Source organism: Maniola jurtina, chromosome 16 (genome assembly GCF_905333055.1).
Source record: "Maniola jurtina chromosome 16, ilManJurt1.1, whole genome shotgun sequence".
NCBI lineage: Eukaryota > Metazoa > Arthropoda > Insecta > Lepidoptera > Nymphalidae > Maniola > Maniola jurtina.
The window spans coordinates 4,948,903-4,963,608 of record NC_060044.1 but is presented as its reverse complement, the minus strand read 5'-3'; the positions used below and the strand labels follow the sequence as shown (position 1 = coordinate 4,963,608).

Sequence of the window (14,706 nt, the reverse complement as noted above, 5' to 3'; positions counted from 1 at the left end):
GGATGAAGATGGCTTTTTGGTGGGGCATGTTTGATTATATTTGAGCTTTATGCCTTTACCTGTGTATAAGTAAGGGTCCAATCTGTGTTTGTACTGTCAACGATTTCTTCCGGTCAAAGGGTATGTATATTTGCTTTTGAATTACCTTCAAAAGCATAGCAGGGACGTTTGTCTATCTTAATACGGAGAAGCGGTATTTTTAAGGTTATTTTGTTTGTTCTTATCAAAAATTCCGTAGGGAGCATTAAATATTTCAGAAATAATATAACCATTAACCATCTCTTCAAACTTTTCTCACGTTCCGTCAGTATTTTTTTACGGCAAAACAATTTGTCTGAGGTACTCAACATTGAATGGTAAAAAAATAACCATTGCTGTTATGATACGGCCTCCAATGCCAGCTTATTCGTGATCAAACTTAATTAATGGTCTTCTGTTTTCTTTTGTTTCTGGCATGCATGTAAATAAATGTTTCCTTAACGCTACGCCTTCGAATTCGTGTTTGAATATTTTCTCGTAGGATTAAGATGTTTTGCTGAGATAGTAGCTTAATATTATGTTCTTCCCCAAGCTATCCTTGTGCCTTTCTTTATGATCAGTTCAGTAGTTGAACTGTAAAAAGAAAACAGATGAACATACTGACAAATACAGACAATGTAAGTATGTTTTTGCATATGTAATATTAAGTATAACATAGATAGAGATACTTTTAGTGTAACTATGCATTCTATAAACGTTTATATGACTTTTAAGCCATGCTGAATGTTTATCTGTGTTGGTGGCAGACGAAATCTTTTTAATTATGAACTCGGCGTTATCCGCTTTGTTCGTGGACATTTTATTCCACCCTAGGGATCTATAATATCTCGCAGAGTAATAAAAATATTATTCGGTTTAGTTCGCGTGTGTATTAAAATGAAATAACGTTTATTTAAAATTTAAATGATTATTTAATTACTTGAAGTATTGATTAAATGTTGATTTCTGTGTTATTGTTATCAAATGATAAATTATATGATTGGTTTTTAGTTTTTAACTGGCAGTTCTTTACCCTCTTTCCATATTTATTAAAGATCAGCAGACACCAAAAAATTTAACTGATTTGAATTAGTTTTGATCTCTGTAAAGAATAATGCGCTATAATTAAACTTTAAATTCCAGTTCAAATTCCAGTTATCCACGATATGCTCCTCGTTTTGATTATGGACTCTCAAATATGATGGACTGATTTTGCAGTCCTATCAAAAAATTAAAATTTTATGCATTTGAAATAGGTACTTTACCTTTCTAGTTTCGAATCTGCTGTCGACCAGAAATGAATACGTACGTACATTCTTGTGTATTTTTTTCTTCTTTGTAAGTCGTGACTAAGTGTACGCAATGAGGAAATTCAAATTTCCTGGAAGAACAATCAAACGGCAAGTACGAAACTTTGTGCCAAGTGGTTCAAAATCATTTGAATGATATCTCAATTTTTTTTTGTTTAGGCAATTTTAGCATAGGTAGGTAGGTGCCTACATGTAAAAATTGCAAATTCAATAGATATCAATATCTGAATTTTTTGGGAACATTTCTGTTCTAATATTAACTTTAATACATTAGGTGCTTTACTTTAAACAAGTGTAAATTAAAAATTTACAACACCCCCGACAAGTGAAGGTTACAGTGACTAGAAAAGAGCTGATAACTTTCAAACGGCTGAACCGATTTTCATGGATTAGCTAAGAACACTCTCGATCAAGCCACCTTTCAAACAAAATAAACTAAATTAAAATCGGTTCATTAGTTTAGGAGCTACGATGCCACAGACAGATACACAGATACAAAGATACTCACGTCAAACTTATAACACCCCTCTTTTTGGGTCGGGGGTTAAAAATACATGTGCACACACAAACACAAATGCATTGTCTATTGTACTAAAATGCTATTTAACGTTGCACCGGTCATCGGTATAATAATAATAATTATTACTTGTACTCGTCATCATTGGTATTTCAATACGTCTGAAAAATAAAATCGGTCAAAGGTGTTAAAAAGCAGCTTTCGTAATATGACTCATATAAAAGTTTGGGTCAAATGTCTCAACTCTTATGCTCTTTGCCTATTGTGTATTGTGTGACGCGTTGTTACTGCTTTCATTATCCTATTATGTGCTGGAGAAAGTGATGATACGTATGATACTAGTGTGATAATCAGAAGAGAGTTGCAGCAACAATTTCTCATTAAGATAGGTATATGAATGTTAGTTTTGTATTGTTAAGGGCTGATTTTTCAATCACCAAATAAACTTTATCTGATGAATATAGACATTTTGGCAGATTTTCGTCCATATTCCGCAGTTAAAATTATCTGGCGATTGAAAAACCAGCCCCTAAGTATGTAAAAAATATGTAAGATAATTTAAGTTTAATTTAAAGTTGACATCGTTATTTTCCTTTACTACATTGATGCTATCTATCAATGTTTATACTATATGATAAGCTGGCATATGTTTTTGCTAGCTACCTATTTGTTCCAATTGATTACTTAAGAAAATTTTAACTAATTGCTGTAACGATTATTGGAACATTAATTTTTAATAATTGTTTAGAAAAATATGATTTCGCGTTCTTTTATCTCTGTGAAGACACAACCAAAAAAAAATTATGTTGCACTCATAATCGGACTGCAGAAGAACGTAAATCCGAAGCTGATCCATATCTTCGAATTTGAAACAGGTGGAAAACTTGAATGGCCGTTAAAATAGATAGAAAGAAAGAAAGAAAGAAAACTTTTTTATTAGATAGGTACGTGTGGATAATTTAGCACAATCACGTTCGACCTTGTGGCTACGTCTCGTATGTTTTGTTCTTGTGTAATACTTAAACGAGGTAACTTGTTGTTATTTGAGGTGATTGAAAAGCGTTAATACAATAAAAATCGGTCAAGTGTGTGTCGGGCTACGCGCAGTTGTGAGGTTCCGTACTCACAATATGTATGTCTACTATTTTATTTAACACTACTAACAACTTCATCTAAGTAATTTCAATGTTTATACGACTCCAGTACATTTGATTGACTATTACTCGTTACGTTAACTTGTAAAGCCTACTTAGTTGTGATAGTTTTTCTTTTCACTACGTTATTTAAACTATTGCATCTAAAAACAACCATTTAGTTAGCAGCAATCATTTAACTGGCAGGGGGGAAAACACTGGACTCGAACAAAAATTTGCACTTTAGCTATGGATCCCTGAATCGAAAAAAAAAGATTCCGACGAATTAAGAACCTCCTCCTGTTTTTGAAGTCGGTTAAAAATGGGTTTCAGTTTTTCACACACCCGCTGTATTTTTGAGAAACCTATCCAAAGACATCCCACACCATTTCCAAAAAAAAACGATCCCACATGACTTGAGGGGAGATACCCTAATTTTTTTTTATTGATTTTGTTTTAGCACTTTGTCCGCGTGATTATTATTTAATATGAGAGGCAGACAGACGAACATGGCAACACTATAAGGCTTTATTTACTACGGAACCCTAAAAAAGAAAATGTGGAAACGAAGGGATCTGGTTCCGGACATGCGTATTGGAGTGGGATGGAGATAGCAAACCGGTGGTGGGTGAACGTCAGTTGCTGCCCGGTCGCCGCGCCGCGCATCGCCTTTGCCGCCGTGCGTTCGATATTGTACACATATCAAATTTCACACCGAAAATTTGATATCGTCGTCGAAATTGTGAAGTGATTGAAAGTTCGCGAGTTGACCGGTAAATTCAAAGTTCTACTACTCGTTCTTTTTTTTTTGTTTTGTGCTTCGTTTTTTTTTGCACTGTGTCAAGTGATTTTTTAAAGGTTCCCGTTTTAGTAGTACGTATCAATGCTTGTTATTTCTTTATTACTTTGTTGTTATATTTTTTTGAGTAGCAAAAGATTGTTATTTGGTTGATATATAAGTAGTTTGTACGTATTATTACCTTTTTTGATCGTCCTTAATGATATCATCAACACAGTTGCTTTATCAGCTCTGATAAGTGTTATCTTGTGTACTAAGCGTCGGATATGCGTGTGCAGTATTGCACATTAGACATCAATAAGATATTAAGAATTAGGTTATTCAAACAAGCTCGAATTTTTTAACATCTAATTTCATTAACATAACTGCTCCACGATGATGGAAGTAATTTGTAATGTAATATAATTTCTTAATCTTTTTATTTTTGTATAACCTTGGAGTCATTAAAGTTGTTATGAGAAACTAGCAACCAAATTGTTACTAAGGATGTAGGTACTAGAGTTAGACCCTTGTGTATCTAAATTTTCAAACCTTCCAAGATAAGAAAAGTAAGATACTTTACCTAAGTACTTTACTTATTGATCTACACACGCCAAGCCTATAACCCAATTATTTTTGAACTATTCACTATATGGTATTCAAAAGACAAAGCAGCGATTTGAATAGACGAGGGTGCTTTGAAATTGATCGCCTGGTCCCCGTCCTCTGGTTTACCGAACCCTCAGAAAGCGAGGTAGGTTTAATTCCTAACAAATTTGATTTTGTGGCCAGGATCCGAATTACCATGTATAATATTTGAATTTGACGTCCCTTTTGTAGATGCCTGCTAAATAATTGTATGAAAATCTTTGGGTTAGCAGGTAGGTAGAAGGTACTCAGTAGATTACTACTACTTCGTGACTGTCACAATAAACAAGCACGTGCTCCGAATGTTGTATTTTATTTTTTGTTTATTTTATTATGTTTAGTAGTTATTTTATTGCTTTAATTTTTTTTTTGAGACGTAGAGTTAATAAACTAGTATATTGGTTATAGTATTTAATTCTGTAACCTTGATTTTATTACTTTGATTGTCATACCTTTTTTGTTACAATAGCAGCTACCTACTTCAATAACGATTTGGTTGGATGATTTGGATGATTTATGGTTTTTATTTATTCTGTATTCTTGAATCATTAATAAAGGAAGCAATTTCATTATGGACACAGTCTACCTAGGTTTTCAACTGCCTACCAAAATCAACACTTGCTAGAATTAACTGAGTTTGTCTCAATTTAGTATTTATTCCTACTGGGCGAAAAATTGGCTAGTAGATACCTATCGTCTAATCGTCTAGTCTTTATAGCAGCTGTTAGCATCTAAAAAAGACTAGCCTCTCCTACAGCAGCTATGAAATACTAGATTTCCTTGTTTTAGATACTAATCACTCCATGGATTTCGTTGGAAGCCTAATTAATGTTCATCTACTAGAAAGAACCTATCATTGTGGCGATAGTAGCCAGTGAGCGTCTAATCTAAGTATTAATGGTAATGCTGACATTTAAGACCGTCAGTTCTTACCTACTTACGAGTATGATCGTTACGTTAGATATAAAAAGGTGCTCTCAAACGTTATGCGTATTTCTATGGCGAAGCAAAACCAGTTTTGGCTAACATATTAAGAATGGGGCACGCGTCGCATGTGTTCACCATTTAATCGGTATCAAAAATATTCAGTTGTCCATTGAAGCGATAATAGAGACCCATAATGGCACAGGACCCCTTTTTTGAACCATTGTTGCACCCACGAAGTTTGGGTCATTGACATTGGCCTTCCCCTTTCATATTTTGGATTTGCGCCATATTTTTCATCTCATGTCGCGTCAACAATACATCGTCACTAATCTCATTCATTTGTTGTATGCATGGACGGGGCTAATCCTCGACATGAAAGTAAAACAACGTTTCCTTTGACCCATAGTAATAATTCATGTTCATATTATCAGTGTTCAAAATGACCATAACACTCTCATTAAGGTGATATAGTTTCATTTTGTTCAGATTTTTTTTTTTTTTTTTTTTATTGAAAATATTGTTCAGATTTAATATAACTTATCAAAATATTTCATAGAAATAACACTATCTACGTAGATCTTATCAGTATAAATCATAATAAATATCTTGGTTTTGAAAACATCTAGACAAGAAATAGAGAATGCTACTAAAAACTCGTCCGGGCTACCAGTTTTTATTTGTGTCACTTCAAAACGACTTCTTTATTTCTAAGAGGAAACAAACAACTCGGAAAAATTGCTTTTCTTTCAAGACGACATTTTCAATCCAAAGTAGGTGTTATAACGCCGGTCACATTAAGTGTGCAGTTCATTGTTCCCCCTTCTTTAAAGATATTGGCAAAAACAATGTGGGCTTAGAATGCGTATACCGTTAGAGAGAGGCGCACAAGATAGTTATTTGAGTTGCATTAACTAGCGAGGGCAATAATCTATGATAACTTGCAAGTTACTGGTATTGCGCAAGCGTCCCACTTTTTGCACGTGTTGTCAATATAGTTTTGCAACAGGTTCCGGTGTTAATGTGTTTTTAGCGTTGGTTCTCGTTAGTCATAATTTAATGAAGCTATCGCTAGCTATCCGAAAGTCTTACTGTCAGTGTATGTGGGAGAAACTTTTTGACAAAAAATTTTGATACAAGGATTTTGAAAGGTCAATACAGCCAGTAATGTGTTTCTTTCAATTGCTTTTTAAAACACATAAATAATACTGCTAAAGACCTACACAGTTTGAAGATGAATCATAAGTTTTTGCTGTCACCGTTTTAAGAACACCCACTTTTTCCCAGCATGTTTGTGTGCCTTTTTAGTACATTCAAGTTGTACTTATTCACAATAATGCCACCTACTTATAGTTCGATCTTCACTTTAATCAGTAAACGGCACAGGTCGGTCCTATAGGGCGTTGCTCCGGCCTCCGAGCCACGATGGAATGTATCTGATTGTAGTTACGAAATGCCATGCCTCTGTAATCGACAATCGTGTTTTTTCAACCATAGGCCAGTATATTGTTTATTGAATATTTTATTTTGCTCAGTTATGCATATATTTTGTGTAATAAATCAATGAATTTGAAGTTTTTCAGTTAAAACACTGCGTTGCTAATTGGCGCGGGCGGATCATTGGCTGCCTAATTACGTTTTTTGTCGATGTTCCCGTACGTTTCATAGCTTTTTAATTGCCACTTCGTATGTGGTGGAACATTCGCTAATGTGCACAGTTACGGCCGCTCCGGAAAACACAACGGAGCCCATTGTTTCGACCGGCTCCTTATATCGCACATAGCGGTCGACTTCATAGTCTGCAATGAGGCGATATGTCCAAATTCTCGGAACGACTGCTGCATTTCATTATCCATTTTCGATGTTCCATATTATTAATTAGGGACTGTTTGAACTGAAGCGGTTCAACTAGCAGTCATTCCAATTTTCAGTTTGTTGATTGTAACAAATTTCTAAATTGTAATGATGTCAAAAATGACGTTTCCCCGTTTTACCTAAATGACTGGTTAACCCAATTTAAAGCTTCAAGGGTCTGGAAGGTATTGGTAAGGCTCAAATAGGAGGTAGCACTAGGTGATTTTGCTTGAACAAACAAAATCTCCCTGTTTATAATACCTATTAACAAAAATAATCAATTCTCTTCCGTTCAATTACTGCACAATAATTGTACGGAAGTTTTGTACTTTTGAAAGAGGAAATAATATCGGGTCATAGTGCAAGATTTATGAATATTTAACCAGCAATATTGAAATATCGTTTTGCATGATCTATAACTCTTGCATTCAATATTTAAAATTCATTTCATCTTTATAAAACGCTGATCTCAGTGGAATCTGGGTCGAGACTTATCTTTCGAAGGGCCTCTTATAAAAGTGTTGAAACTTGAAAAAGATTTATATCCCGGCTCTCAACTATAATTATTATATCTTACTAAGTAATCGGACCATATTTTTGTGTTTACAAAAGGCAGACTGTTATTAATTTTGCTGTTTCTGTAACCTTATATTTTGCTTCTACAGAATACAAAGCACAATTATTAAAATTTTTGATGTAAAAACTTCTTTAGGGGCTTGGGGCGATTTTGGGATGGAGAAAAACTTCAAGATCGCGTCAACGACATGCTAATGTTTTATATTATTTTTAAAATTTGTAACTTACGCAACTTACAATTTTTATTGAAAGTGTCAAGTATACTTTCGATAGACGAAGTAGGTACCTTCTAACAGCTCCTATGTTTTTATAATTTTTACAAGCAAATGGCCATGTTAAATTTTGAGCCATTAAATAATTTTTCTTCATGATTAATTTGGACTAGTTTAGATTTACTTTTTCAAATATATAAAGGCTGATGCTAGCCATTGAAGCATAAATAATTATGTATCTATATAATAATACCCAACATTTTGAGATAAGACCCGTCCTCAGTAGTGAGCCGGCAATGGGTTGATGATGAGGTCAGTCACCATTAAGCATCGTCTTGACAAGCGCAATCCACTTAGGTTGCATCATCACTTTCAATCAAACTTGATTCAAGCTAGACTGAACAAAAAGTTTGAAAAGCTTTTTTCTCTATTAAACATTGACGTATGATCGTTACTATCACTCATCGGAGTACCTATCTATTCGCAATTCACTACATCATTAATCTTCAGCATCGTACCATGTCACCCGCATCTCGCTGCCAATTACGTAACACATGAGAGCTGACTTGAAGAGTTAAATTGATTAAATCCCATTACTTGATTCTGGATCTGTGACGTTGCCGTGTTCTCATGCTGATTAGACCTCTCTTAACAGGGCTCTCTCCGTCACTCGCTTCATACAATCGTAGTACCAATTTCATTTGAATATTAAGCAACCAAAGTCCATGAAATTTTGCAGACATATTCTAGAAACTAATATATATGTCTGTGGTTTTCCAGATTTCTGTTAAAATATTCGGTTTCAAAGTTACGCAGTCTTAGAAATTCACATACAAATCTTTGAGCTCCGGTAATTTTAAAACTACATATTTTTAGAAAAATCTAAAACACCACAGACACAGATATTAGATTCTAAAATATGTCTGCAAAATTTCATGGACTTTGGTTGCTTAATATTCAAATGAAATTAGAACTACGATTGTATGGAGCAAGTGAGTGAGAGAGCCCTGTTAAGTGTAACGGTCTCATTATTTATTTGTCAATTACTGCACTAACAATGTTAACTTTTACCGGGATTTGCTGTTTCATCTACCGTCTACGAACTTTTTCATCATCGTTCTATATTATGAGAAAATACTTTACCACTACAGCTTCGCAACCTGCTAAGCTATGACGGTTAAGTTTTTTGGTTCATCAAAGTTTTTTAAAAACCCATTTTGCTTTTATTAATGATTAAACTTTAATGGTAACCGTAATGTAACTTTAATCACCTGTCATTCAACTGCACATAAATCAAGCAAGCAAAGCAAGTTGCAATATATGATACACACGTCAAGTTATCTCTGCAAGCCTCAGACATGTTTAGGATGCTAGTTACGAGACCATATTTCTTGTCAATGACCCAATAAACTAAGTTTACGACGTAACCGGTATCAATAATAGAAATATTGGACAAGACTCGGATGTTCCGAGACACATTGTGGCTTTTGCCTTCCTGAGCACGCCGCGTCTTGAATACATATCGGCTATTCAACCGCCTTATTTGATATTCCACACTTAGGTAAAGTGCTTTTTTTCTAGTTCCATATAGTTGTCAGACTCGTTCAGGTTTTGTGCGGGTTTATATTCCGTGCTGAATATTGAATTAGTCTGGCTATTAATTTGATTTAGGACCATCGATCGATGTTTAGGACAAACTGAAGCTCTCGTTCGGTTTGAAACTAATAATAATAATTAGTCGCGTTAAATTTTAAGTATTTTTTGACAGGTACGTTAAGAGTTGAGACCCTTTAGAAAAGTTAATGCACTGAATATCAAGCTATAATATATCATATAAAATTTACTGTATATTCATGGTTCTGCAAGGGTTAAATTTTAACATAATTTGGTCTTCAGATTTATTTATATGCCCCAATCTATTTGTTACTATTTAACACCACTGGAAGCGGCATTACATAATTAAGTCAACTTTCTGCATACTGCTTGTAGGTAGTATGTTTCAATGACTGTAGTCTGTACTAGTTTAAATTATAGTCCAGTAGTTTTATTAGTACAGATAGATAAGATAATAACTAATGTTGCAATGATATAAATACTGTCACACATAGATAGTCATAAAATAGAATAGGTAGGTATATCATATTATATTATTACCTTAGTAACTTTGCAGTATCGCTTACCGCGCTGAACATGAATCATGACTCCATGAGGTTATTGACAACTCTGGGAACTGTTCAGAGGTTATTATACAGTTAACATAATAGATTTATTAATATTTATACTGTCTATTAATATTTATTTTAGACTGGATGATCTCTGCTACTTGGTTTGCGTGGATTCTGATTGTTTTAAAATTTAGTTTTTAGCTGAAAGCGTGAACTTTTGTTCTTTTGTTTTGTAAAATTTGTGTTAACTTTTTGATCTTCCGGGATGGAAAGTAGCTTATATCGTCTCTAGGATGCAAGCTATGTTTGAACCACGTCAAAATCGGTTAAACAGGTAGGCCGTGAAGGAGGAACATACAGACATAGCTAACAGTAGTAGGTGTTGTATTCACTATATCAGAATGTCAATGGCTTATAATTACCTACTCAAGAAACTTGATATCTAATAATAAGAAATTGCAATAACAATAATTCAATCATTAGCACACTATTTGTATCATAATATCCAATTAAAATTAATAAAGACATGGCCGTTGAAAAAATAAACAGACTATTCATCTTGTTACTTCATACCATTACATTTACCGTTAACTTTATTACTTACCGGAAAAGTTTGTTTTAGCGAATGCGAACTGACGAGGCAAAGTTCTAATTATATCGATACCTGCAGGCCTTTTGTGGATAACCTACAAAAAACCAAATTGTCCGATGCACCTGCTTGCATAAACCGATCGGCAGATGCTGCGAACACGTTTTTTTGCACTTGGTCCTATGCACCTTTAAATTTGAAATATTTTTTGCTAAAAGGATTATGTGGTTTGATAAGTTTTGTTTATTTTTGTTACCTTCTCGTATTATTTTACGATGTTTTGATAAAACAGTTTTGATACTTCGTTCGGATTTTATTACTGGAGTTCCTATTATTATTTTGATAAAATTGAAGTTGATTGCAGGTTATATTTTAAAACCTTATTGCTTGAATATTTTTTGCTAAAAGGATTATAGTGGTTGATAAAACAGATTCGATATTTCATGCGTTTTTTTTTGCAAATTACTTAGTATAAATTTGATATTTTAAGTTAATTTTAAGTTTAACTTTTGGGGGGAAATAGTACGGCAATTTTGTTGAAGATACAAGGCATTGGTATAAATAATCCTCTTTACAAATTTACTATATTTTTTAGGCTTTATTGTTGGTTATATTTCAAGACAATATTAGGTATAAGTTAAATGATAAAAATACAAGTTTTTACTAGGTAAGTAGGTACTTCTATTAATCTTTAGAAAAATCATAGTTGCTAGGTATGTGCAGTCTCAGACTGTGGCTAAGTATCTGCACCCTTCTATTCTACTCTTAGAATATTCTCGCCCTCACAAAAGGACGCTACTTGAAGAAATTGCTCATGCAAATGGGAATGTCTGCGGTTATACCTAAATATAGGGATAAAATGGATTACGTCGGGAGCTTAGTGACTTTCGGAGAGAGCAAAGAGGATAAGATGTATAAATCTTACTTAGTGGTTATTAGGCAACTAAATATGTATGTGTATCTGCCTTGCCCTTGTGAGATTAGCGCACTTTTATTACGGGTAGATAGGTATAATATGAAAGTCGTCATTTAAAATATCAGCAGGTGAAGTAGACACAAATACTAACAATAAAGTAAGAAGAACACGGTAAAGATTGCGGGCTTCATAATGTTGATTAGGTCTTGACTTAGGTTATACGGTTATAATATTCTACAGAGATGAGAGTCCTCAACAATATTGATGGTATCATATAAAAATTCAGATAACCGATATCATCGAAAACAAACAAAGAAATATGAATCTCCAATTTAAATAAAGCATTTAATATGTAGTAATTACACTTCTCGCAATATTTAATCGACTTTTTTTATTTCATAAACTTTTGAGCTTCAATGTAATCAATCATATCTTATTACTCGTGTTTGTATGAAACGAGATATTGTGCAACAAGTTAAATCACCTTACGCAATGCTTACATAACCGCAAAGATGGTTGAGCGGGTAGTTACTGGTCCACAAATCGTTCATGTCCGCACATCACTAGGTCATAAGATCTTGTTTATCTTTCGTTCACTACTCTGTGTCACTACTGCATAGAAAAAACTAAAGGCTGACACAGACAGAAAAAGTGTGAGACGCGTGGCGTGAAGGCAGGATGTCGCGCTGTCCTTGATTTTTTGAGTTGTAGGGCGGTTATCTGGGTAACAAAGGTGTCGTTTTTTTAATTTAAGAATTTTGAATATGAATACGCAACGAGTGAGATTTTTTCTACACAAAAAAATTGGAAAATTCATTGGCGACCCTTCATAAACAATTTCGTTTTACGTGTGCACGAAATTGGAGATTCGCAAAACTAAGCAGAGAATTTTACTAAACGTTATAAGCCGGCACGGCGTGACTTGTTTTTTATATTTTTTTATAACTTCTAGGAGCAGCGGTAGATACGAGCACGATACGACTCGTATGTTGCCATCGCACTGCCCTGGTATCGCGAGTTGTATGTTAAAGCTTTAACGTGAAAGTCATACAAGAATGTAGGGCATCTAAGATGTTAACTATTACAATGATTCTGCAACTAAAAAAAACATTGAGTATCGTAGTTTTGTAATCTTTTGTGATAACGTACAACGTGGCCTAGTTATAAACTAAAGTGTAGTACAAAATAACAAAGTATTACAAATGTATTACAAAAGCATTTCAAAACGTATGACATAAAACCTCAACAACAACAACCAAGCTAACAATATCCATAATACACCTGTTTGATGCACGCCACACGTTTTGGGTATTCAACTGTGAGACCACTTTACGGTTTATTATATGTATGTGACGTATCCGTTACTATCCTATAGAAGATAAGAGGAAGTTTGAACGTACGTTTAGTGACGCTGTATATTGACAATTTGCAACAGCCCGCTGCAATAACTACGTCCTGCTATTATAAAACATCCTTCAAGATATTACTCGCCTTCAAAAGACTTACGCATCAATTATAGTATCTCTACCTACTTACATGAAACACTGATAAAAGTAACCTAAACAATTCATAATATATATGTGTCAGCATAATAATCATTCTATTATCGATTCTAATAATGAACATTATACTCTCTATGCCTCGGAGAGCATACTAAGCCAACAGCTCCGTTTATTTTCTAACATCTGATAAAAATGTCAGGCTAAAAGATTCAAGTACTAACCGTATTATGTATTATAATTATCCCAAGAAATTCCTTCTATAATGATAATGATGCAGCAATCAGAAAGGACTAAGACGCAAAGAGAAAGATTCTTTGCGCATAATATTACCAATATTCGGTTGGTAAATATAATATTGTGCCACTTCAAATTTGGTATAGGTGCTCCAAATTCTTCTCAATTAACCCAAATTGAACCTCTTACTCAGCGCTATATTTATGAATCCTTGTTTATTGTGACAGGGCCAATCAGGAACCATTCGTTGACAAAACATTGCGCATTCGTGTGTAATACCCGTAATTGGAATATTATGTTTGTCGGAAATTGGTAATTAACCAACGGTTTGGGCGACGCGTTTTACTTTTTGTATGACTAATTACAGCAACTATGTTGATGATTTCGTTCAAGGTTAACATGTTAAATAGGTGCGCTTTTTTAATAGATTAAATTTCCTTCCTTTACAGACAAAAATGTAGATAGAAAAACGTAGGTAACGTCTGCTTTTATAAAAAGTACGATGTCTATTGACCAGGCGTCACCGCTGGTGCCCATCAAGCCTCAGATCTCGCTGCAAAATAGCGCCTTCATCAAGAACAGTCATAATAGAAGCAGCTTCTGCGGAGCTACGCCATCGCCGACGAATGGCAATAGAACATTCAAAACTTTTTCCGTGAACCGCAAGAGTTGGAGTGGAAATGTAACCCTTCCACTTCAACAGTTCGCACTGGATGAACCGGCGCCTCATCTTGGAACGTTTCGCTCCGGGACAGGAACTTTCCCCAGGAACAGGGAACGTAACAACAACAGTGCTTCCAACGGAATATTAACACCTAACGGGAACTCTGTGCAGACGCTCAAAGGAAATGAAGTGAGGAGAAGCGGATGTTCTAACGGCCGTCGCTACGCTGAGATCGGAAACTGGAGCAAAAGGTAGGCTTAGAATAATTTAACTTTATCCAGTTTTAAATGATAAATATTCAATATAATAAATTACAAAGACTTGTTTTGAAACAGACATTCAATCAAGATACTGAATGGTTAGAAATTCAATGAACGTAAAGAACTATAAGAGTATAAATGAATATAAAAAATATGATTAATATGTTACATGTAAGTAGATATCACGTGTCTAAGAAAATAATACCTATCTAGGTAAATGAATTCAGCTAAGCGTAGCACGCAGTTCTAACTTTTACTCCTAGGCCTTATTTATTTTCTTTTTCATCTCAAGTAAGTAATTTTGTAACAAGTTTTCCAATTTCATTCTCTCGTCGCTTTCATTTCTTCCCGTTCGGTGGATCCCTCTCTCTCGTAATATTACTTTTATTAGCTCAAAACGTTTAAC

General features: G+C 34.3%; 1 protein-coding gene across 8 annotated transcripts in view; it reads left to right on the top strand.

Annotated features, from left to right (window-relative positions):
* LOC123873201 (protein sprint) overlaps positions 1-14,706 on the top strand; it is a 347,503-nt gene that overhangs the window by 193,750 nt on the left and 139,047 nt on the right. For 4 of the 8 annotated variants that reach the window (XM_045917927.1, XM_045917923.1, XM_045917924.1 and 1 more), the window contains exons 1-2: positions 3,619-3,851; positions 13,826-14,291. The exons of 2 other annotated variants lie outside the window; for them this stretch is intronic. In XM_045917927.1, coding sequence (XP_045773883.1) covers positions 13,879-14,291 — 413 coding nt within the window. In that variant the 5' untranslated portion in view covers positions 3,619-3,851; positions 13,826-13,878. Of the gene's footprint in view, positions 1-3,618; positions 3,852-13,641; positions 13,658-13,825; positions 14,292-14,706 lie in introns of those variants that run through there. 2 more of the 8 variants (XM_045917919.1, XM_045917920.1) reach the window with 2 other exon arrangements.